The sequence below is a fragment of the Acomys russatus genome, chromosome 16, assembly GCF_903995435.1.
Source record: "Acomys russatus chromosome 16, mAcoRus1.1, whole genome shotgun sequence".
Taxonomy (NCBI): domain Eukaryota; kingdom Metazoa; phylum Chordata; class Mammalia; order Rodentia; family Muridae; genus Acomys; species Acomys russatus.
Window position 1 is genome coordinate 21,314,953 of NC_067152.1, and position 24,418 is coordinate 21,339,370.

General features: G+C 53.4%; 1 protein-coding gene across 1 annotated transcript; it reads left to right on the forward strand.

Moving 5' to 3' along the window:
• The first annotated feature begins 1,300 nt into the window (after positions 1 to 1,300).
• Col1a1 (collagen type I alpha 1 chain) lies at positions 1,301 to 19,250 on the forward strand. Its single transcript, XM_051158345.1, has 51 exons — positions 1,301 to 1,381; positions 2,909 to 3,103; positions 3,435 to 3,466; positions 3,587 to 3,622; positions 3,712 to 3,831; positions 4,780 to 4,848; positions 5,097 to 5,141; positions 5,299 to 5,352; positions 5,518 to 5,571; positions 6,217 to 6,270; positions 6,392 to 6,445; positions 6,758 to 6,811; positions 6,942 to 6,986; positions 7,107 to 7,160; positions 7,301 to 7,345; positions 7,483 to 7,536; positions 7,817 to 7,915; positions 8,005 to 8,049; positions 8,145 to 8,243; positions 8,359 to 8,412; positions 8,596 to 8,703; positions 8,814 to 8,867; positions 9,153 to 9,251; positions 9,383 to 9,436; positions 9,546 to 9,644; positions 10,145 to 10,198; positions 10,347 to 10,400; positions 10,494 to 10,547; positions 10,659 to 10,712; positions 11,104 to 11,148; positions 11,237 to 11,335; positions 11,580 to 11,687; positions 12,084 to 12,191; positions 12,378 to 12,431; positions 12,595 to 12,648; positions 12,896 to 13,003; positions 13,094 to 13,147; positions 13,265 to 13,318; positions 13,457 to 13,618; positions 13,720 to 13,827; positions 14,178 to 14,285; positions 14,391 to 14,444; positions 14,552 to 14,659; positions 15,006 to 15,059; positions 15,173 to 15,280; positions 15,625 to 15,678; positions 16,000 to 16,107; positions 16,194 to 16,476; positions 16,605 to 16,795; positions 17,382 to 17,624; positions 17,912 to 19,250. The coding sequence occupies exons 1-51, from the start codon at positions 1,306 to 1,308 to the stop codon at positions 18,056 to 18,058; spliced, it is 4,380 nt and encodes a 1,459-aa protein (XP_051014302.1). The 5' UTR covers positions 1,301 to 1,305; the 3' UTR covers positions 18,059 to 19,250.
• The last annotated feature ends 5,168 nt before the right edge of the window (positions 19,251 to 24,418 follow it).

Consider the following 24,418-nt stretch of genomic DNA (forward strand, 5'->3'; position numbering starts at 1 on the left):
GCTTTGAGGACACCCCACTGTGGCCAAGTGCCTTCTACGTGTTCTCTCTGGGTTGATACTGGTACAGAAGGGGCACGAACCAACCGTCGCTGTGGCCGCAGCGGACACCAGACCCTTTTCTGTGACCCACATCTGTGATCACAGGCCTCCTCTAGCCAACCCAGAACCAAGCCCTGGGATGGAGGAGTTCAGGCAATGAGTTTATACAACAAACCCCAGGCCACAATCCCAGCACTCAGGAGACAGAGGCAGGTGGATCGCTGAGTTCAAGGCCAGCCTGGTCTACAAAGCAAGTCCAGGACAGCCAAGGCTACACAGAGAAACCCTGTCTTGAAAAACCAAACCAAACCAAACCAAACCAAACAAACAAACCCCAGGCCACAGCTTTGCAGCCCCAGAGACCCTCCAGCCTGCACTGCTGCCCTGTCACTTAATGCCCTGTCACTAAGCTTCCTTCTGGAAGGACAAGGATGTCACACTTCTTCCTAAGCCTCAGCCTCAGAGTGGTCTCCCTCGAGGGAGACCACTGGAGAAGGGCATGGCAGGACAGAAAGCCACCCCCCCTCCTTTCAGGCAATCACACATTTGACTCTTAGTGTCTGTGAAGAAATGTCTAACTTGTTCACAAATATTCTTATCCGCCATACCTGGGCCACACCAAGAAATGATTCCTTCCCTTCAACGGGCACATCTGCTGAGAAGCTAGGTGCCTGTCTATCTAGCTTACTCCTTACTTCTTCCCAAGGATGCCCAAAAGATTAATAGGCATGGCCAGGAGGACCTTTTCCCAATTATGCCTACCCCTGCCCCACTCAGGTCCCCAGTTCGACATCCTTCTGATTTGAGGCCCTAGAAAGAAAGTGGATGGGGCATCCCCTACCCAGAGTCAGTATTGTGAGGGCCCAGCCCTGCTCTGGTGACAGCACCTCTGGCCCATGTAGGTCGGGGGGGGGGGGGGGGGGCAGGGGCAGCAGAGTTGCAAAGTGAGGTGGGGGGGGGGGGGCCTGGGTGGACTCTTTTCCCTTCCTTTCCCTCCTCCCCCCCCTTCTTCGTTCCAAATTGGGGGCCGGGCCAGGCAGTTCTGATTGGCTGGGGGCCGGGCTGCTGGCTCCCCCTCTCCAAGCGGCAGGGTTCCTCCCAGCTCTCCATCAGGACGATATAAAAGGGGCCCAGTCCAGTTGTCGGAGCAGACGGGAGTTTCTCCTCAGGACGGAGCAGGAGGCACGCGGAGTGAGGCCACGCATGAGCCGAAGCTAACCCCCCCCCACCCCAGCCGCAAAGAGTCTACATGCCTAGGGTCTAGACATGTTCAGCTTTGTGGACCTCCGGCTCCTGCTCCTCTTAGGGGCAACTGCCCTCCTGACACATGGCCAAGGAGACAGTAAGTGCCAAACTTTGGGAGAACTTTGGGTTTCTTAGTATCGCGTTCTGCACGGGGGTTTGGGGGGGAGTGCTAAGCAATTGAGACTTAAAACAGAAAAGGGGTGGGCGTGGGGGATGCTCCAGAGTCAGGGATGGGAAGGTGATGGAGAGGAACTGGGAAGAGTGAGGTCACCCTGCTGAGCAGATGAGGGCGAGTGGTTCTCAGAAGTGGAACACTGGATGAGATGGCACAGGAGGAAATTCCAAGCATCCACCAGTAGCGCAATGGGAAAAGTGGGAATCTGGGCACGGGTAGGGGCAGAGTACGTCGAATATGGAATAAGGCCGCTGGAATAGAGATTAGGAGCCCGAGATGTAAAAGCTATCAAAAAAGCTGGGGGATGATTCATAAGGAAAGATTGTTCGCCCTTTCTACAGGCTACACAGCGTTGCTGGGGCCGCCTGGGTGCTGGGTTCTGCGGGGGCGGGAGGGGGGATGCGCAGAGAGGGCGAGTTGCTGGATGAGAAAGTTTGGCTAGGACTTGACAGGGCGCGGTCCCTGTGCCTCCTGCTGGTCAACCTTTAGCACTGCGCGTTCTGGTACAGCACTTTACAGCGCTCGGGCTCAAGAGGGAAGACCCTGGATTATTGCCGGGCGTGGACCCCATAACTCCAGACTGGGAAAATAAAACCAGGGATGGGGTAGCCCCAGGCTTTGAAAGAAGTGGCCCAAACCGGGTAAAATTGGTGCCGTCCGGTGCATTACTTAGTGTTGACCGCCACCTAGTGATTGCCTCGATCTGGTACCAGAGCGGTGGGCCTGGTTAACTAAACTATTTGTAGTCTTGAGTTCTTTGGCTACGGAGAAACTCCAAAGCATTGAGTGGCTTTGAGGAACGGGCATTGTCTAGATGGCACGCTTTTAAGATTTCTGGGAGCTGGTGGTTAGGATGTACACAATTTTAAGTGTATATTTTACTAATCTGGGCGGGATTACACTGAAACCAGACCCTCCACATTTTAGCCCCGCCCACTCCATCCCACCTGCCCAGGGAATGGGAGTGGGATGGGACCAGGGACTGGAATTCCCCTCCTCTCCCCCCCCCCCTCGCGCCTCTCGCCTGCCCCCGCTCCCCCCCCCCCTCCCCGCCCGCCTCTCCTGTCTCGGCGGAAACCACGTCCCAGGAGCTCCTCCTACTGTGTAGGACCCCTCCTACTCTCCTCCAGAAAGCTTTTTATTTCACTTCGTTCTCGGGCGGGTGGGCTGAAGTTAAATTTGGAAGCAAACCCAGTCTAAAGCTTTGTTTAAATTCCTGAGAACTGGGAAGTTATAGTCGTCCTGGCCGGGCGTCCCGGTGCCGCCGTTGCGAGCAGACCAACATTTAAGGATATGAAGGAAGAAAAGAGGGTGTCGGGGAAGAGGGGCGGGAAGTGGAAAATCTATGTGCGCCTCTTAGAGGAAAGTGTGAGTGGGCTGGGATCCCTGGTACCCAGAGGTGGGGGTCTCAGAACCGCTCACATCCTGTGTCTTTTCCTATTTGTGTAGTCCCTGATATCAGCTGCATACACAATGGCCTAAGGGTCCCCAATGGTGAGACCTGGAAACCCAAAGTCTGCACGATCTGTATCTGCCACAATGGCACGGCTATGTGCGATAAAGTACTATGCGAAAAAAAGCCGGACTGTCCCAACCCCCAAAAAATTGAGGGCGAGTGCTGTCCTGTCTGCCCAGAAGAATTTGGTAAGGTTCTGGCCCTAGCCTTAAGTGGGGGAGGGGGGCGGGTCGGGAGTCCCTCCTTTGTCTGTCTTGAAAGATTCCAGGGCTGGAGAGATGGCTCAGTGGTTAAAAGCACTGTCTGCTCCTCCAGAGATCCTGAGTTCAATTCCCAGCAACCACATGGTGGCTCGCAACCATCTATAATGTGACCTGATGCCCTCTTCTGGTGTGCAGGCACACATGCAGATAGAGCACTCATCTACATATAAATAAAATCTGTGTTTGTTTGTTTAAAGAAAGACTCCAACACCTCAGGTAGCAAATTTACTTCTAACTGCACGTCTTTTCTCCGCAGGGTCACCAGACTCAGAATTCATAGGAGTTGAGGTATTACTCTGCACCCTATTTTTGCCCACCCTGCCATGACTCCCACTGTCCATCTATGAACCCCAAACTTTTCCTTGTTTCTCTAACTGGCATCTTGTTTCTTCACCCTCAACCTCACAGGGACCCAAGGGAGACCCTGGTCCTCAAGGCCCAAGGGTAAGCATTGCATTCTAAGTGAGCTGGGAGACTGGAGGGGCTGCAGCTGTGTTTTGCGCTCACAGCAGCCTTATCCTCTCTTGGTGCAGGGACCCGCTGGCCCTCCAGGAAGAGATGGCATCCCTGGACAGGCTGGTCTTCCTGGCCCTCCTGGTCCTCCTGGTCCCCCTGGTCCTTCTGGGCTCCCCAGTCTCCCTGGCCTCCAAGGAGTAAGTAGAGGTTGGAGTCCCCAGACCTGTGTGATTCCCTGCCCCCACCACACACACTTTGCTTTGATTTTTGGTAGATATAACTTTATATTTTTAAATAATCATAAACTTACAGAAAAATTGAAGTAGTACACAGACTTTCATTCACCCTTCATCACAAAGGCTTCATCGCCCCCTGGACGTACAGTTCTCCCCTGTCTGTCCTGAGCCATTTGAGACATAAGTTGCCAAGGACATGCCCGTACCTTATGCTCCGAAACACTTAAATAAGTGCATTTACTAAGAACAAAGACATTCTCCTATGGAACCATAGCATCAAGTTTAATGTTGATCTAGCACTACTGCCTAATTTACAATCCCCTTTCAGATTTCACCAGTGCCCCCAAAATGTCCTTTATAGCATTTTTTTTCCTTCCTACCCAATTCCACCAATTGCATGCCATTATTTCATCTCTTTGGTTCCCACAAATGTGGCCTGTTTATGAGAGCCTTTGTCATTCTTTTGTTTTGTTGTTTTGGCTTTGGCTTTGGTTTTTCGAGACAGGGATTCTCTGTGTAGCCTTAACTGTCCTGGACTGGCTTTGTGGACCAGGCTGACCTCGAACTCACAGTGATCCGCCTGCCTCTGCCTCCCGAGTGCTGGGGTTAAAAGGCATGTGCTACCACTGCCCGGCGCCTTTGCCATTCTTGACTCAACAGAGCTTTGAAGAGTCTGACCGTTGGGCAGAGGGTGGCTGTTTTATAGGTTGTTCTGCAGTTTGGGATTGGCTGGTTAGAATAGGCTCTGTTGAGGGTTCTAGTTCAGGGATATCTTACACATAGTGTTGCTGTCTCTCTTAATAACTTCTGGAGGCCCATGTCAGTTTGTCCCATTACTGGCAATGTCCCCTGCCTTTCAATTTACCACCCTGTGCCCAATTTCTCATGCACTCTCTCTTGTTTTTCTAGAACTTTGCTGCCCAGATGGCTTATGGCTATGATGAGAAATCCGCAGGAGTTTCCGTGCCCGGCCCCATGGTGAGCCACCAGGGGGAGCAGTGATGATAAAAAAGGTTGGGGAATCCAGAAGAGAAAGGCCAATCAATGATGGTCCTGCAAGGGGTACAGATAGCTTGGGAGGTAAAGGCCACCTTTCGGGCTTCAGATCTAAAGAAGATGCAGGATGAGACAACTGTGATCCTCCCCCCACAGAAAGCGGTGGAAGCAGACCTCTCCCACACTGCTTTTTCTCATAGCTATTATCCTCCCCCCCTTTTCTTCTGTAGGGTCCTTCTGGTCCTCGTGGTCTCCCTGGCCCCCCTGGCGCACCTGTACGTATCTCGGGATCTTTGTGTATCACCTTGGGCATTGGGGGTTGGGGAGAAAGGTTGGGATGAGGGCAGAAGGCTGGTAGACACCTCGCGTAAGAGGGGGACAGCTTGGAAGGAACCTGTGTTTCTGAGCCCACCTTTCTTTCATGTTCTCCAGGGTCCTCAAGGTTTCCAAGGTCCCCCTGGCGAACCTGGCGAGCCTGGAGCTTCTGTAAGTTGGTCCTCCGTGCTGACACACCTCCCTCTCCACAGGTTCTCCTGTGGAAGGTCACCCATACTGAGCAAGGGGTGACTTGACTGCTCACCTCCTAATTCCAGTTTCCCCTTTGTTGTCTTTCATCTTGGAGGTTCTAACTACCTCTCCTGTCCCCTCTAGGGTCCAATGGGTCCCCGAGGCCCTGCTGGCCCTCCTGGCAAGAACGGAGATGATGTAAGTCACCCCAGGAGAAGACACTATCTCATCCTGTGGCTTTTTCTATATGGGTCTTGAAATCTTGCCAGCACTGTCTCATCACTGTTGGGGGCAATAACCATGGAAAGAGAACGCCAGTTCTCCTCGCTTCCTCATTCCTATCCCTACCTTCGTACGGCCCCATTCCCTACTCACATCTCCATCCCTCGGAGAATCCAGGTTTAAGGAAGAATTTTGAGTGAGCCTGGTGGTGGTGGTGCCCGCCTTTAATCCCAGCACTCGGGAGGCAGAGGCAGGTGAATCTTTGTGAGCTCAAGGCCAGCCTGGTCTACAGAGTGAGGTCCAGGACAACCAGGGCTGTTACACAGAGAAATGCTGTCTCAAAAAAATCAAAAAAGAAAGAAAGAAAGAAAAAGAGTTCTGGATGAGCAGATATGTGCTGGTGAGCTGGTGACAGGAATTCCTTTGAAGGTACTCAAATGTCACCAAAGGTTTCATTGTAGCTTTATATTGCGTTTCAGGGTCAAAGTTAGATTTTATCCCCTAAATCAAATTCACCCTTCAATAACCCCAATAACCCTGAGCCCTTCCATCTTTTCCTAGTATTTGGGGGTGGGGTGGGGGGCCCAGACATAGCTGTAATGGCCTTTTCTCTCTCTGCAGGGGGAAGCTGGCAAGCCTGGCCGCCCTGGTGAGCGTGGACCTCCTGGGCCTCAGGTGAGTAAGATGAGCGGGTGGGCCCCAGGCCTTACTGCACTGGGGGATGGATCTCTTTGGGAGCAATATTCACATAGCCCTTCTCACACCTTCCCGTGTCTTCGTTTGCCTTTCTCTCCAGGGCGCTCGGGGATTGCCTGGGACAGCTGGCCTCCCTGGAATGAAGGGACACAGAGTAAGTCTCCCGCCATCATTGACGTTCGTTCCCAAAGTCCCAAGTTGCCATTCTGTCCCCTTCCTCAAGAGAGCCTGCTGTGTACCATGTTAGGTGGTGCTACAGATGTCTCAAAGGTCATAGGTTAGGGCATCCGAAAGAACTTCCTTCGGTGAGGAAGAAGTCACAGTGAAGAGACTGGCTGGGATGACTAGGTGAAGCGGGGCCTAGCTTAGCTCAGAGACAGGGAGATGGCTGTGGCTGATCTCCTCCGAGCTGTGTGCTTGTCAAAGTCTCCCCAGGGGCTCACTTAATCCCTTTGTCCTCTCTTAGGGTTTCAGTGGTTTGGATGGTGCCAAAGGAGACACTGGTCCTGCTGGTCCTAAGGTAAGAGACTGATGGGAGATCCTGAATGCCTCCCCGCCGGGGGGTGGGGGGGGGGCGGGCAGGGGGACTCCTCCTCCCCCAGCAACAATCCTGCAATACGTGAATCCCCCACTCTGTTTTCTCTCCCTAGGGAGAAGCCGGCAGTCCTGGTGAAAATGGAGCTCCTGGCCAGATGGTGAGTATGACAGTTTGAGGGGTGGGGAATGCTCCAAGAGGAAGGAGTAGGGTGAAGGGCAGATGGACAGTGGGGAAGAGTGTCTCCATCTCACTCGACCTCTCTTGGTTTGGTTATCAGGGTCCCCGAGGTCTGCCTGGTGAGAGAGGTCGCCCTGGACCCCCTGGTACTGCTGTAAGTATTCCTGGCCCCTTGGATACCCCTGAGCTGTGGTTGGAGTCCTGTTCCCCCCCCCCCCCACACACACACATACACACAGGACTGTAGGAACTGGCCAGTGCTCAGAGGCCATAATTGGGCTTTCTCTCTTTCAGGGTGCTCGTGGCAATGATGGTGCTGTTGGTGCAGCTGGGCCCCCCGTAAGTATGGCCTTGACTTTGAGTTTTGGAATGGGTGAGGTCTCAGAGTCAGCTCTTGGGGCTGGATCAGGCATTGAAATTCAGGAGCTCTTAGTCCCCACCTATGCCGTGTAGCTGAACCTCCTTTTCGTTCCTAGGGTCCCACTGGTCCCAGTGGTCCTCCTGGCTTCCCTGGTGCAGTTGGTGCTAAGGTGAGACCCATTCTTTCGTTGAGCATGACTGTCATAGGCCAAGGCCTGGCTGTCACCCCAGATCAGAGAAGCCCAGAGTGGCAAGAGTGAAGCATACTCCCCCGATACCTTTATCCTGGGGTCCCTTCCCTAAGTCTCAGAGTCCTCATCTTTGCTCAGCACCCCCACCCCCACTCCTCTCAACCCCGACCCCCCCACCCCGACATCCAGAAGTAATGCTGGGTGCTGGGTGTTGGGTGCCTCAGGTCGGTTTCTGATTTCTTCTTTTTCTCCAATCCAGGGTGAAGCTGGTCCCCAAGGAGCCCGAGGCTCTGAAGGTCCCCAGGGTGTGCGTGGTGAGCCCGGACCCCCTGGCCCTGCTGGTGCTGCAGGCCCTGCTGTAAGCATCTTCCTTGCCGCAGTCCCCTGTGCTACTTGCCAGCTTTGGAGTTCTAGCCTGTCACTCACCCTCCTTTCTCTATATGGCAGGGAAACCCTGGTGCTGATGGACAACCTGGTGCTAAGGGTGCCAATGTAAGTTACTCCCAGCCCTCTTTCTGTGTGCACCTGCCTCCATGCCCTATGCCCTTTTCACTCCTGGGCTAACATGTCTGTCCTGCCTCCTACAGGGTGCTCCCGGTATTGCTGGTGCTCCTGGCTTCCCTGGTGCCCGAGGCCCCTCTGGACCCCAGGGCCCCAGCGGTGCTCCAGGTCCCAAGGGTAACAGCGTGAGTATGAACCAGTCACCCTTCTGCCCAACTCCTGCACGAGCTTCTATGCGTCCCCTTCCAACAGAGTAACCCCCAATTCTCTTCTCATCCTCTGCTGCTTCCCCCAACACAGGGTGAACCTGGTGCCCCTGGAAACAAAGGAGACACTGGTGCCAAAGGAGAACCTGTAAGTTATACATCTCCCCTCTTTCCCATCAGCCCTTGGGACCTGGAAACCTCTTAAGGGAGACCCAGGAAGGAAGGATGTCCCGGGCCCCATACCCAGCAGCCCTGTTGCTAGACACCAGCACCATAAACTCCTGGGCTTGTGCCCCATTCTTCAACTCCACTCCCTCTTTGCCCACTCCAGGGCCCTGCTGGTGTTCAAGGACCCCCTGGCCCTGCTGGGGAAGAAGGAAAACGAGGAGCCCGTGGTGAACCCGGACCTGCTGGCCTGCCCGGACCTCCCGGCGAGCGTGTAAGTGTGTCTCCCCACCCCACCCCGTGCCTCTCCTTCTCCGCCCTCAGTACTTGCCCAGTGCCTGGGGTAGTGTCTGAGTTCACTGGCATCTTCTCTTCTCCCTGCAGGGTGGACCTGGTAGCCGTGGTTTCCCTGGTGCTGATGGTGCTGCTGGCCCCAAGGTAATCTCTCTTCCTGGCAGAAAAGCTGACCCCCCCCCCAACTGCCTGACATGACCTACCCCCTGACAGTATTGTCTATGCCCTCCCTGCGCTCATGGCCACAACAGTGCTCCCTGCCGCCTGTGCCCATGTTTGTGTCTCCCTCCTCATAGTCGGCCTCACTTTGGCATCCCAATCAATGCCCCTCAAAAGTCTGGACCTTCTTCCAGCAAGAAGAGGATATTAACTCATGACAATGGAGCCAAGGCTGTGCCCCTGACGGGTCTCTGACTTTTCTCCACTTAGGGTCCTACTGGTGAACGCGGTTCTCCTGGGCCTGCTGGTCCCAAAGGTTCTCCCGGTGAAGCTGGACGTCCTGGTGAAGCTGGCCTCCCTGGTGCCAAGGTAAGAGCCAAAACCATCTGTCCTGCATGGGACTCTGGAGCAGTCTGCAACTGGTGCTCCACACTCCACACATACACACACACCCCTCCCCCACCTCCTGCCCTCATCCATGGTCTTCTGCTTCTCCCTAGGGTCTCACTGGCAGCCCTGGCAGCCCTGGTCCTGATGGCAAAAATGGCCCCCCTGTAAGTATGCTTGCTCTGTCATTCCTCACACGCGTGCTCCCCCCCACTACTGTCCTGTGTGTCTGCCTTGGTCCTTACCCCAACTCTTGTGCCTCCCTGCCATTCTCAGGGTCTCGCTGGTCAAGATGGTCGCCCTGGGCCCGCAGGTCCTCCTGGAGCCCGTGGCCAGGCTGGTGTGATGGGCTTCCCCGGACCCAAGGGTACTGCTGTGAGTATCCAGTGAGAAGAAATGCAGAGCCAGGCAATGGGCATACCAACTCAGCTGACTTGTTGCGTGACCTCAGGCCCTTTAACAGTCCTTGCTGGAGACTGTTGGCTCCACCACCGTTGTTTTGTCCTTGATAAATCAGTACTGTTGCTGGGCAGGCCTGCCCCCAATACACACAGATAAGATGGGCCTTCTGTGTGAGAGTCACACCCAAGTTTGGCAAGGAGATGGATGACAGCCATTAGCAGTTTGGGTCACTGCAGGTGTGTGTCAGGAGGAGGAACAGGTGACCAGGAAGGAGCCTCAGGCATCTGCTGTGGGTTTGGGAAGAGAGGGGCAAGCATTAGATGCAAGCAAGACCTTCCCTGGACACTACAGCCCATCTCTTACAGCCTTCTTGAACAGAAAGCCCCGTAGGGACTCTCACTGTGATGGGGGGAAGGTCCTCAAATGTAATGAGTGTCATCCCGTGACTCAGTCTTGCCTACTTTTCTACACAGGGAGAACCTGGAAAGTCTGGAGAGCGTGGTGTTCCCGGACCCCCTGGCCCTATTGTAAGTATCCCCAATGACACAGGAGTCTGCAGCCACTATGGGAATGCCAGAGGCCACTAGTGGGCTCTGCTTTGTCTTGAAAGTCCAGTCCCTACCTGCCGCTGCCATCTGCCTCATCACCCTGAATTTATTATCTTTCCCCCAACAGGGTCCTGCTGGCAAAGATGGAGAAGCTGGAGCCCAGGGAGCCCCTGGCCCTGCTGTAAGTACCCCCGATCTGGAAGGCCTGAGGAGCAGTAACTTCGCCTCCCTTCTCCTTGCACTGTTGATGACCACAACCTCCTCTCTATGATAGGGTCCTGCTGGTGAGAGAGGTGAACAAGGCCCTGCTGGCTCCCCTGGCTTCCAGGTAAGGCCTCGTGATGGAGGTTGGTAGGGCAGTAAATAGCAGGATGTTCCTTTGTTAACTCTTAGAGATTCTAAACCCTTTCCCATCTCCCCTCCATCTCCTACTTTACAGGGTCTCCCTGGCCCTGCTGGTCCTCCTGGCGAAGCAGGCAAGCCCGGCGAACAGGTAAGAGGTAGCAGCTGGCCAGAGGGTGGGAACATGCAAGAAACACAGAGAAAAGACCACTCACTGCTGTTAGCTGGTCGGGACACCAACAGCTAGAGGGATAGCGATTAAACACTAGGGTGGGGAGGGGGTGAGGATGGCGCGGGGGGGTGCAGGGGGTGGACTTTGAAATACACAAAAAGAGTGGAGGGTCCTGCATATGACCTGGAAGTGTCTGTGTGGCTTCTGGGTAAGGTGACTTCTTTATATAAACACCTGGAATGACTGTGGCTCTAAGCTGAGAAAGTGTTCACCTCTAAACATGGGCCCCCAAGGACCAGTTGCCAGGAAGAGGGCAAGAAGCTCTTAAGGACAAATCAGCCTCACTGTTGTCCCTTCTGTCTACTCTCAGGGTCCTCCTGGTGACCTTGGTGCTCCTGGACCCTCTGGAGCAAGAGTAAGTAGACTCTCATGCCACTTCCATTAGTGTCCTGAGCTCAACCCTGTTGGAGCAGCCATCATGTGCCCTTTTCCTTCCTTTCTAGGGCGAGAGAGGTTTCCCTGGCGAGCGTGGTGTACAAGGTCCTCCAGGTCCTGCGGGTCCCCGTGGAAACAATGGTGCTCCTGGCAACGATGGCCCCAAGGTGAGGGCATCGTGGGAAGGATACGATGGCTATGACCCAAACTGGAGGGGTGTGGAGGGTTGGAGGGGGACAAGACCAGAGTGGGGTTCCATGGGACTTCGAGGTTGGGTCTGTGAGTCTGTTCTTCTAGTTGGAACCTTTGTTCTTGGATTACACCAAAGGTATATCCTAAGTGAGCTCATGGCTCTGAAACACTTCGGGGACTCTTATGCCTCCTCACTCGTCTCCTTGTTTAACCAAACAGGGTGATACTGGTGCCCCCGGAGCTCCCGGTAGCCAGGGCGCCCCCGGTCTTCAGGGAATGCCTGGCGAACGTGGTGCAGCTGGTCTTCCAGGTCCCAAGGGTGACAGAGTAAGTCAACCTTCCCCTCCCATGAGCCCTTGGTGGTTCTCATCTATTTCCTGGCTTTTCTGGTTATTTTATTTTATTTTTTTCTGGTTATTTTAATACCTATGATTCAAGCCCTTCTCCTGATATATTACCATGGGGATGAGAGTTGGGGGTATTTCCCTGATGGAGGCCCCTTTATTTATCACTCTGTATAACTTAGGGGCCTTTTAAGCCAGGTTCCATCTGAATTCCCCAACAGGCACCTTCCTTCCACTCCTAAAAGGTTCTTGCAAAAAAAAAAAAAAAAGGTTCTTGGCACCGTCAGAGCTGAGGAGGGCCTCTGAGAAGCATCTGCAGAATGCTGTAGCTCACCTCTCAGCCCAAAGCTAAAAGTCTCAGAGTATCCTCTGTCTCTAGGGTGATGCTGGTCCCAAAGGTGCTGATGGCTCTCCTGGCAAAGATGGCGCCCGTGGTCTGACTGGTCCCATTGGTCCTCCTGGCCCTGCTGGTGCTCCTGGTGACAAGGTTAGTGGCTGCCACTCCACCTTACTTACTTCCTAACACATAGCTTCCTCAGCAAGCCCAGGTGGGGCTTTACAGGGAAAGCAGGTCCTGCCATGCGATGCTAGAAGTTCAAGGGACCACAAGGGAGGGCAAGTGCCATTGTTTCATCTTCCAGGAGAGTTCAGAGTTCTTGTCTCTTCCTCACAGGGTGAATCTGGTCCCAGTGGTCCTCCTGGCCCCACCGGAGCCCGCGGTGCCCCCGTAAGTACAGAAGACCCCGATAAGTTCTATGTTCAGCCCTTTCCTCTTGCCTGCATCTGTTCCCCGACCCCATCCGTTTACTCCATCTGTCCCCCCGCCCCCCCCGCATCCCGCTTCCTCAGTGTTGAAGCATTTCTCTAAAGTGTTGTTCTTCTTCTTCTAGGGAGACCGTGGTGAGGCTGGTCCTCCTGGCCCTGCTGGCTTTGCTGGCCCCCCTGTGAGTACCAATACTTTCTTCACTTCCTATGACAAGCTGAGACATGAAGAATGGGACCTTGGGTGACTGAATGAGGACAGACGTGTTACCCTCAGTCGGGTGGGGGAGGGTGAGGAGGGACTGGTTGTCCCCAAGTGCCTCTCCAACTCCAAGTCTCTTATCTATGGCCCCCTCCTCCTGCTCAGAGGCCTTCTGCTCCCAGGCTGCCCCATCCACTCCTCTACTGTCCATTTTCCCTCCTGCCTAGGGTGCTGACGGCCAACCCGGTGCTAAAGGTGAACCTGGTGATACTGGTGCTAAAGGTGATGCTGGGCCTGCTGGACCTGCCGGACCTGCCGGACCCCCTGGCCCCATTGTGAGTGTCTCATCCTCTGCACCCCAAGCTTTTTGTAGCCTTGAACTTGGGATTAACCTGGGTCTCATACCTTTCTACACTCTCTTACAGGGTAACGTTGGTGCTCCTGGACCCAAAGGTCCTCGTGGCGCTGCTGGTCCCCCTGTGAGTACCATCCATATCTTTATGTAGTCTGCCTAAAGCCAGAGATTGGAGGAGATCAGGCCAGGTAAGAAGTGACTGACTGTTCACTGCTGACCACCCTATGCTCTCTCCAACCAGGGTGCTACTGGTTTCCCTGGTGCTGCTGGCCGTGTTGGTCCACCTGGCCCCTCCGTGAGTATCTGTGGTTCTGGAGTTGGGGGGCGGGGCACTCATAATGTGGGTCCACCCAGGACAGCGGGCCTGGCTGGGACATGTCACTGTGATGCTTTGGGAGCCTGGATTCTCACAGTCCCTCTTGTGTCCTTCTAGGGAAATGCTGGACCCCCTGGCCCACCTGGTCCCGCTGGCAAAGAAGGGGGCAAAGGTCCTCGTGGTGAGACTGGTCCCGCAGGACGTCCTGGTGAAGTTGGTCCCCCAGGTCCACCTGGCCCCGCTGGAGAGAAAGGATCCCCTGGCGCTGATGGACCTGCTGTAAGTGCTAGCTCAGATCTCTGTATTTCTAGAGAGATCCAGAGTTGTGTGTGCTCCCTGTGCCATTGTGAGCCCTTCTCACTCCTGTCTTCCTCCCACAGGGCTCTCCTGGTACCCCTGGACCTCAGGGTATTGCTGGACAGCGTGGTGTGGTCGGTCTTCCCGGTCAGAGAGGAGAAAGAGGCTTCCCTGGTCTTCCAGGCCCCTCTGTGAGTACTCCTTCATCTTGGGGTCTCCAAGAAGAATCATCCTAGGACTTAGAAGGGTCAGGGTAGCAGTGGTGGAGACACGGAGAGCAAACATGATAGAAATGGCCTCATGAGAGCAGGGGTAAGGTGGGGTGCGGTGGGGAAGCACACCTTTAATCCCTGCACAAGGGAGGCAGAGACAGGCAAATCCCTGAGTTTGAGACCAGCCTGGTCTACAGAAGCGAGTTCCAGGCCAGCCAGGAGGACGACACTGAGAAACCCTGTCTTGAAAAACAAAACCAACCAACCAACCAAGGTTTCACAGCTTGAGCCACCGTATTTGAACTCCAGCCTTACTCTCTCTTCTTTAGGGTGAACCTGGCAAACAAGGTCCTTCTGGATCAAGTGGTGAACGTGGTCCCCCTGGCCCCATGGGCCCCCCTGGATTGGCTGGCCCCCCTGGTGAATCTGGACGTGAGGTAGGCAGCCTCTAGTCCCTAACCAATGCCTATGCAGGATCACTACTCCTGTGCCTTGACCTCTTCCCTGGAGCGGACTCTCACTTCTCCCCCCTCTCCCTACAGGGATCCCCTGGCGCTGAAGGCTCCCCTGGAAGGGATGGTGCTCCTGGCCCCAAGGTAAGAGATCAGACCACACATCATGCTGGACTTAGTTTGCCCTGGCCCCTCCTCATCCTGGGTACTTCATCTGAGGCTGACCCATGACCTCTACCCTCTGCTCCCAGGGTGACCGTGGTGAAACTGGCCCCGCTGGACCTCCCGGTGCCCCTGGTGCTCCCGGTGCTCCTGGCCCTGTTGGCCCTGCTGGCAAGAGTGGCGACCGTGGTGAGACTGTAAGTTGCTTGGCTCAGGCATGGTCAAAGGGCTGAGAATGGATGGATTACCTCAGCCAGGCTCGGGGAGAAGAGGGTCTTGGGATGTGTCTGGGTCCTTGGCCTCCCTGGAAAAAACGTCCAAATTTGGCATTCATTTAGACCGGATTCCATCTTCCCCAAGGCATGGGGCTTGCGCCAGCTTGTCACATGAAGCTTGACTCTGGGGTTTAGTCGGGAGTCAGGAGAGGCAGCCACAGCAGAAGAAATATGGGCTAGGAGTAGTCTAGCCAAGGAGAAGGCTCATGCTGCAGCCCCCAGCCTTGGCCTGTCTTAGTCTGGACGTAACACACTATTTTCTCCTCAGGGTCCTGCTGGTCCTGCTGGTCCCATTGGCCCTGCTGGTTCCCGTGGCCCTGCTGTAAGTGTCTCATGCCAACCTCCCACTCCCTGAACACTGGCCCAGATGGGAGCAGTGTCCCACTGGATGCCAGTAGACCTTGCACCTGAAGCCTGTATCCTCTTCTTCTTTAGGGACCCCAAGGCCCCCGCGGTGACAAGGGAGAGGCAGGTGAACAAGGTGACAGAGGCATGAAGGGTCATCGTGGCTTCTCTGGTCTCCAGGGTCCTCCTGGCTCTCCTGTGAGTATACTCAGCTTTCCAGACCCTGGCTTACATCAGGCCTTCCTCACTATCCCGGTGCAGACTGCCGAGCGGGTGGGAGGGCCATTTGCCTCAGTATTGGCTCCAGATAGATATTCTGAGTCCTTTCTAATGAGGGTGAGGGGCAGATGATTTCTGGGCATTTCTAAGGAGCTTCTGAGAAAGAGAGGATGGGGTGGGGCTGGGGGGAGGGGGGGAGAGAGAGAGAGAGAGAGAGAGAGAGAGAGAGAGAGAGAGAGAGAGCGCTCAAAGAGGGACTAGATTCTAGGATGAGAGGGTGTGTTGCCTCCATTGCTCCTGAGCTGCCTCCCTTTGTCCTTCAGGGTTCTCCTGGTGAACAAGGTCCCTCGGGAGCATCTGGTCCTGCAGGTCCCCGGGTAAGTTGCGCGGTTGGGGTTGATCTCCATTACTTCTTCCTGGGTTCCCTGTCTTGGCTACCTTCAGGCATCCCTCTGTTCTCCAGAGAAGAGTTCAGAGACCAGAAAGAGGGTGGGGAGAAAAACAATCTTGGTCTCACACAGCCTTTGGCTTTCCTATCCCTGCTCCTTCCATGCCTAGCCACAGAAACTAGCTGAGGACACCCCTTGAGACAGAAACAGACTGGACAGAGCCAACCATGGGGAGGATGCTTCTCAGCCAGAGTTGGCTGCCCTGGGTTTCTAGCTGGCTTTCTCCAACCATCATCTCTCTACCACTAGGGTCCCCCTGGCTCTGCTGGTGCTCCTGGCAAAGACGGACTCAACGGCCTCCCTGGCCCCATCGGTCCCCCTGGTCCTCGAGGTCGTACTGGTGACAGCGGTCCTGCTGTACGTAGCCCCACACCCTCTGCCTCATGACCCTCCCGCAAGAAGGCTTGAATACCGGTAAACTTGGATCCCCTCTCTCTATGCAGGGTCCCCCCGGCCCTCCTGGACCCCCTGGCCCTCCTGGTCCTGCCAGCAGCGGTTTCGACTTCAGCTTCATACCTCAGCAACCTCAAGAGAAGGCCGACAGCATCCCCCGATACTACCGGGCCGATGACGCCAACGTGGTTCGCGACCGTGACCTTGAGGTGGACACCACCCTCAAGAGCCTGAGCCAGCAGATTGAGAACATCCGCAGCCCTGAAGGCAGCCGCAAGAACCCCGCCCGCACCTGCCGTGACCTCAAGATGTGCCACTCTGACTGGAAGAGCGGTAAGGACTTGCCCTGACTGCCTCCCTTCCTCCATCCTCTTCCTCCCACCATGCTTTTATGCAGCCCACTGTCCATATGGTGCTGGCTGCCCACTCCTCCTAACCCCACACTGTCCTGCCCACTTCAGGAGAGTACTGGATTGACCCCAACCAAGGCTGCAACCTGGATGCCATCAAGGTCTACTGCAACATGGAGACAGGAGAGACATGTGTGTTCCCCACTCAGCCCTCTGTACCCCAAAAGAACTGGTACATCAGCACGGACTTCAAGGACAAGAAGCATGTCTGGTTTGGCGAGAGCATGGCTGGTGGATTCCAGGTACATGAGCTGAACACTAGAGCCACTTTACAGGAGACAGGTTAGCCTCGTGCCCAGAAAGCACAGAAAGCCCTGGACTAGATTTAATATCTGCAGAGGGCAGTACAGTTCTAGGATACAGGAGTCCTGGGTTCTTGGGTATCTATTGACAAGTGATGCTCTATTATTATTATTATTATTATTATTATTATTATTATTATTATTATTATTAAAAAAACAGGGTCTCTTTGTGTTAGTCTTGGCTGTCCTGGACTCGATTTTATTTTTTTGTTTTTTTCTTTTCTTTTCTTTTCTTTTTTGGTTTTTCGAGACAGGGTCTCTCTGTGTTAGCCTTGGCCGTCCTGGTCTCGTTTTGTAAACCAGGCTGGCCTCGAACTCACAGCGATCCTCCTGTCTCTGCCTCCCGAGTGCTGAGATTAAAAGCATGCGCCACCTCGCCCAGCTCATAACCCCTCTTTCTTGTTTGTTTGTTTGTTTGTTGTTTGTTAACTTGAGATAAAAATCCTTAGCTGCCTTTGGGTTAAGAAGGCCCGGAACTAGAAGTTCCACACGACCACTCACTCCCCCTTCTCTCTGGCCCGTGCAGTTCGAGTACGGAAGTGCGGGCTCCGACCCTGCAGACGTTGCCATCCAGCTGACCTTCCTGCGCCTGATGTCCACCGAGGCCTCCCAGAACATCACCTACCACTGCAAAAACAGCGTAGCCTACATGGACCAGCAGACCGGTAACCTCAAGAAGTCCCTGCTTCTCCAGGGCTCCAATGAGATCGAGCTGCGGGGCGAGGGCAACAGTCGCTTCACCTACAGTACCCTCGAAGACGGATGCACGGTGAGTCCCGCCCCCGGCGCTCCCCCCCCCCCCCCCCCCCCCCCCCCCCCGCCTCCCCCCCCCCCCCCCCCCCCTCCGCCCCCCCCCCCCCCCCCCCCCCCCCCCCCCCCCCCCCCCCCCCCCCCCCCCCCCCCCCCCCCCCCCCCCCCCCCCCCCCCCCCCCGCCCTAGACTGCGTCCAGCACACCTCTTTGGGCACCTGCTTTAACCTTCTGGCAGATCAGAACCGCCTTCTCTCTACCGTTGCCCTTGGCAATGACTCTCTCCTTCTCTCTTCATTCACTCCAGAGTCACACTGGAACTTGGGGCAAGACAGTCATCGAATACAAAACAACCAAGACCTCCCGCCTGCCCATCATCGATGTGGCCCCCATGGACATTGGTGCTGCAGACCAGGAATTTGGAGTAGACATTGGCCCTGCCTGCTTCGTGTAAACTCCCTCCACCTGAATCTGGTTCCCTCCCACCCAGCCCACTTCCCCCCCCTCAACCCTGGAAACAGACGAACAACCCAAACTGAACTTCCCCAAAAGCCAAAAAATGGGAGACAATTTCACATGGACTTTGGAAAACATTTTTTTTTTTTCCTTTGCATTCATCTCTCAAACTTAGTTTTTATCTTTGACCAACTGAACATGACCAAAAACCAAAAGTGCATTCAACCTTACCAAAAAGAAAAAAAAAAAAAAGAATAAATAAATAACTTTTTAAAAAAGGAACCTTGGTCCTCTTGCTTGAAGACCTATGTGGGTATAAGTCCCTTTCTGCCCACTGGGCTTATGATACCCCAAATGCTGCCTTTCTGCTCCTTTCTCCACCCCTTCTTGGGGCCTCTCCTCCATTGCTCCCCAAATTTAAGTCTCCTCCAAAGACACAGGAAATAATGCATTGTCTGCCCAGCAACCAAAGGCAATGCTGAAACATCCCCCCCAGTCTCCCCAGCCCCCCAGCCTACCTCCCCACCCAGCATCCTCAAATCCTGCCCGGACATGGGGTTCTTGGACTGTTGAAGGAGCCTAAACATTCGGCATCTCCATGGCCTCTGCAACACACCCCACTTTGTTTTTGAGGGCCGTGCTGGGGGAGCCACCTGCCCCTCCCAGGGGTTTGGAGCCAGGCAGGGTCACAGCAGACTGGGAACATTGGACACGCACGCGCAGGCTGGGTGGGAGAGACTGTTGTGTTTCTTGTGTAATTGTGTTGCTGAAAGACTACCTCGTTCTTGTCTTTGTGTGTCACCGGGGCAACTGTGTGGGGGCGGGGACGGGGGCAGGGTGGCAGCTCACCCAGTTTGGAATCAAAGGTGCTACATCTCTGTGAAGGGGTGGGGTGGGAAGGAATTTCTGGTGCTATAGAAGTTGAGATGCTCCCTAGGCCAGCAAATGTTCCTTTTGTTCAAAGTCTTTTTTTTTATTCTTAGTTTTTTTTTTTTTTTTTTTTTTTAATGGATAGGGACTCATGTGAATTTTTTTTTTTTTTCTGACGGTGCTATTTAACATGGGAGGAGAGAATGCCAACTTCTAGTGAGCGAGTCAGCCTGCTCACTCGCTACCCTCTCTCTATTCTTCTAGGTCCTGGATATCTCTCTCTCTCTCTCTCTCTCTCTCTCTCTCTCTCTCTCTCTCTCCTGAAACCCTCCCTCAGCCTCTCTTCCAGCCTGTCCTGCCTCTCTCTGGGTTTCAGAGCATCACTTTCCAAAGCACAAAGCAGTTTTACCCCTGGGGTGGGAGGAAACAAGAGACTCTGTACCTATTTTGTATGTGTATAATAATTTGAGATGTTTTTAATTATTTTGATTGCTGGAATAAAGCATGTGGAAATGACCCAATACATGTGCCGTGGCCTCCGAATTTCCTTCCTGGGACTTGGGGAGGTGGGGATCCAAGGAGAGGGCTCCGGGAAGAGTGGACTTGCCTTCTATTCCTGCCCTTTCTCTCCTCCTGCTTCTCATCCAAATGCTGTTATCTTCCTCTTGCCTTTTTTATGCGTTGGACATTTTTGTTGCCTCTTTTGCTTTCTCCTCGGTCAGTCCTCCTTGCACATTTCCAAGTCTTCATCTTCACCACAGTTACATACAAGCATCCTGTGCATTCTCTCTGTCTCTCTCTCTGTCTGTGTGTGTGTGTCTCTCTCTCTTTCACATACACACACACACACACACACACACACACACACACACACACACACACTTCAAATCCTAGATAGTCCATTTGTCAGGCCCACTGTCCTAGCAATGGGTCACTTCTCCTTGCTGAAGACCTGAGGCCTGAGGAGGTGTTGCCCTGGGTTGGGTCATGGGTTCTCAAAGAGATCCAAACAGAAGAAACAGCGACTGAGTAATGGAGGACCAGGAGTCTCTCTACAAGGTTTCTCCCTGATCAAACATGGAGGGGTATCTGGCCTCTCCCCACTTCTTGGCCAAAGAAACAAGTAATCCGGTATAGAGGGGTCTGCTGAACCTGGGGTGTCACTAGGAGGATAGGATCGCTCTTGCTCTCACCAGAGAGTGGTGGCCCAACCCTCATGGGGTTCTCCTGGGGCTCATGGAGAGCTGGTAAAGGAATTTGCAGGGTGACACCAGAAAAGACAGGCCCCTCGACCACAGAGGTGTGCAGGTCCCTCCTGATGTTCAGCATACCCAGAGAACACGCTGTCTCAGCACAAGTAGCCTGTGTGGATCACTCCAGGCTCCTTCCGGCCCATTTCTTTCCTTTCCCTTTATCTCCACAAAGTTTTGCTTCTTCTTCCTCCATTTCCCTCCTTCCCTTTGCCCACCTGGGAACCGGAGGCCCCTGAGGGATAGTAACTGGTTGTCCCCTCAACTCAGAGAATGGGGACAGTGGTAGAACCGGTAGGACTGAAAACCCAGCAGGCAGAAGTCTGGGGTGAACCAGACACTAGACGTAAGGACACAGATGATAGCTACCCCTTTTCACCCAAAGAGGCAGCTCCCAAATTTGGAAGAAAGGAGAAGCCCGTTTCCAGCTTTCCTCTCTTATACTACCAGAGAGATGGAGTAGTCGACAGAGGAATCAACTGGACACATCGGTATTGTCACTGAGGACTTGCGACTATTCATTGTGGCCTTTAATAACTCATTACTAGCACTTTACATGAGGACAATGTAAAAAGGAAATTTATCTAGAGAGGAAAAGAAGTTAAGGGATACAAATAAAGGTTTATTCAGCTGGGCGTGGTGGCGCACACCTTCAATCCCAGCACTCAGGAGACAGAGGCAGGCAGATCGCTGTCAGTTCCAGGCCAGCCTGGTCTACAAAGCGAGTCCAGGACAGCCAAGACTAAACAGAGAAACCCTACCTCAAAAAACAAAAACAACAACAATGAAAGATTTATTCATACACGATTTATCTAAAGTTATGTGGCACTGATATATCCATTGATTGATGTATCGATTGGTGATGTCTGTCTTCTCGGGCTAGATCCTATTTCCCTCTCATCCCTACAAGGCTCCATCATTCTGAACTCAGCATCTGAGCCCTAGCTGGCCACTACTCACTTGTCAAAGCTTATTGTCTCCTCCATGGCCCACATCTGTCATATCAGCCAAAAGGGGTGATTGCAATTTCTACATAGATGCCCCACTTCTCATTTTATTTCTCTTCCTATTCCTGGGGTAACAACCTATCTCTCTAGCAACTTAATTCCCTCGTCTCCCAAGGCCAGGTTCAAATATTTCCCCTGCCCTCTTCCCTACCAAGCCCAGGCTGACCCCAGCCCTCTGATTGTCAGCCCTTTACCCAGACATTATTGCCATGGCCCTGTGGTCATGGTCCACCATGTTCTTTCCAGTGCAGAGGCCAGGTGATTCTGTGCAGGTCTGGGTACCACAGCCTCCATAGGTACCAGGGAGAGACAAGATCCTGAAATAGAGGACCTCTGGGAGGTATGAGGACACAGCTGTGGGAAGGAGTGGATGAGTGTGTGAGGAAGAGCAAGCTAGCCAGGAAGGGGAGCAAAATGGCAGCTTCCTGACATGACAGGTGGCTGAGCACTTAAAATATGACTCATTCATGATGAAGGAAAGCAATCCTTGCTTTTACTACTACAGTCCGTTTTTTTTTTTTTTAAATATTCTATTTAATTTTATAAATGTATGTGCACTGGTGTGAGGGTGTCAGATCTTAGAGTTATAGACAGTTGTGAGCTGCCATGTGGGTGCTGGGGATTGAACCTGGGTCCTTTGGAAGAGCAGGTAGTGCTCTTAACCACTGAGCCATCGCTCCAGCCCCCTGCAGTCTGTTTTAATAATGACAAACTGGGCAAATGGCAGCAGAGCTCTAGGCAAAGGGGTGGAAGATGCCTCTCACTGTGCATATGCAAATCTATGTGTGAGTCTGCATGTGCCCACATGTGCACGTGTGGGTATATGCATGGACACAGGAGCCTTGTGCTAGGCCTTGTGTGCGGGCCCCCTACAGTGGCTGTCACGTGGTGTGGACTGGCAAGCACTTTCAATGTGTGTACAGAGCAGGAAGGGAGGGGGGACAACAAAGAGACCATTGTATCAGACTCCCAGCCTGAGCCCTCCTTTCTGCTGACATCATTACAGCCTTAAATAGAGATGCCAGGCCCTGTTCCCAAGACCCTCCCGTGTGGTGTCACACACACCTACTCCCAGCTCTGCTCTACTACATCCACCTCTGCTTTTATGGGAAGGACTAATCTCCTGAAGCTGATATTTTAGCCAAATCCAAGTGGGAAACCCTAGAGGTAAAGAAGGCTTCATCTTGATTTTTAACTCTTGCTGTCATTTTGAAATCCTGGTCCCTTTGGGGAGGGACCGGAGCCTAGACGTCTCCTGCATGGATTTACTGTAAAGATGGTGGGTTGCTTTGGTTGGTTTTCCGCACACCCCCCCCCCTTGTTTCAACTTCTTAGTCCTGTTTCTAAGACTTTCATAGACATGGTTGCATGAGGCTGCAGGGGAAAGGCTTCTAGCTGGAGCTTGGGAGCCTCAGTGTGAGGGAGGATGAGGGAAGTGCGCATGGCATGAGTACCCAGCTGCAAGTAGGAGAAAGGGGAGGCACTCATAAAACCACAGGGAGGCCTTCGTGATGGATGTGGGGAGTGAATGGGAGCCTCGACTGGCCTTGTGTGGCTGTCTCCGTGGGGGCCTGAGTGGGCGAGAATGTGTCTCTTTCTGTGCTCACATAACCTGTAACCAAAGGTCTGTATGTCCACAGACCCTTCCCTGCCAGTTAGGGTGTAGAAGGCGGGAAATCAGAGCACTGGGGCAGATATGTCTTACGAGTTTATCCCTGAAGGCTGATGTGTTAGGCCTGAGCAGGGAGACATTTGGGGGAAATCAAGGAAGGGTTGTTTGTGGAAGCAGGCAACCATCTCAAAGTCCCCATGACAGTGGGAATTCTTGGAGCTAGCAAGAGGCTGTTAGTGTGTCCCTCCTGAATGTGTGCTCCAAACTGAGCAGGGTCATTTGCACGAAGGAGGTGGGTGGGACCTGGAAAGAGGATAGTCTTTCTGGGAGGGTGATTTCTCCTTGTGCATGGAGATTTCAGCTCTTTGCAGAGAATGTACCAAGCCAGGCAGGGAGAGAGGTGAGTTGGTACCCAAGAGTGCTGCGTCACCTGTGATTCTCCCTACCTAAGATCATGGGAGGAGCGTGGCCTGGTGGCGCACGCCTTTAATCCCAGGAGAAGCAGACAGATCTCTGTGAGTTCAATGTCAGCCTGGCCTACAAAGAGAGTTCCAGGACAGCCAGGGATACACAGAGAGACCCTTTCTGGAAAACCAAAGAGGGGGGGGAAAATTAAAAAGGAAGGCAACTGAGAACGGAAGACAGAGAAGAGGAGGAGAAGGTGAGAGGGCGTGATGGAGACTAAAGCTGTTTCAGAGCACAGGGGCTGCATTCTCAAATTGGAAGACATCCGGTTGCTATGGGGCAAACTTCCATCCTGAAGGCTGTGGATCACCAGCAAACAGTGAGCAGCAAGAGCAAGGAGGAGACTAAGCTCTGGGTCTGAGAGGATTTGGAAAAGCCACGCAATCATCGTTACCCCCCAAAAAATAGAAAGTGGGGCTAGCAAGAGGCCCAGTAAAGGAAGGTACCTGGTGTCAAGCTTGACATTTCAGCTGGATCCTAGGACCAATGTGGTGGAAAGAGAGAACTGACTTTCACAAGCTTTCTTCCAACCTCCACACACATGCTTGGAATCTGCACCTCTTTCTCTCTTCTCTGTCTGTCTGTCTGTCTCTCTCTCTCTGTGTATGTGTGTATGTATATGTGTGTGAGTATGTGTGTGTGTGTTTGATATTAAAAAGTAGATTGTGAGGCCACATGGTGGTGCTCTCCTATAATCCCAGCACTCATGAGGCAGAAGCAAGCAGATCTCTGTGAGTTCGATACCAGCCTGGTCTACAAAGTGAATCCAGGCCAATCAAGGCTGCACAGAGAAACCCTGTCTTGAAAAACCAAAAAAGAAAAGAAAAGAAAAATGCGGGGGGGGGGGGGGGTGACATAGGCCTTTTATCTTAACACTTGGGAAGCACAGGCAGGTGGATCTCTGTTGTGAATTCAAGGCTATCCTGGTCTACAAAGTGAGTTCAGGACAGCAAGGGCTACATAGAGAGACCCTGTTTCAAAAAACAAACAAACAAACAAAAGTAGATTGTGGGTCACTTTGTTTGTTTGATTGGTTGGTTAGTTGTTTTACGACAGGGTTTCTCTGTGCAATAGCCCTGGCTGTCCTTGAGTCACTCTGTAGGCCATGCTGGTCTCGAACTCACAGCAATCTGCCTGCCTCTGCCTCCTGAGTG

Excerpts from the sequence above, each read along its gene's own strand:
- Col1a1 (XM_051158345.1), top strand. The coding sequence starts at position 1,306 with ATGTTCAGCTTTGTGGACCTCCGGCTCCTGCTCCTCTTAGGGGCAACT. Across the intron at positions 3,467-3,586 it reads CAGAATTCATAGGAGTTGAG|GGACCCAAGGGAGACCCTGG; the intron begins GTATTACTCTGC and ends TCAACCTCACAG. Across the intron at positions 13,004-13,093 it reads CCGGACCCCCTGGCCCCATT|GGTAACGTTGGTGCTCCTGG; the intron begins GTGAGTGTCTCA and ends ACTCTCTTACAG.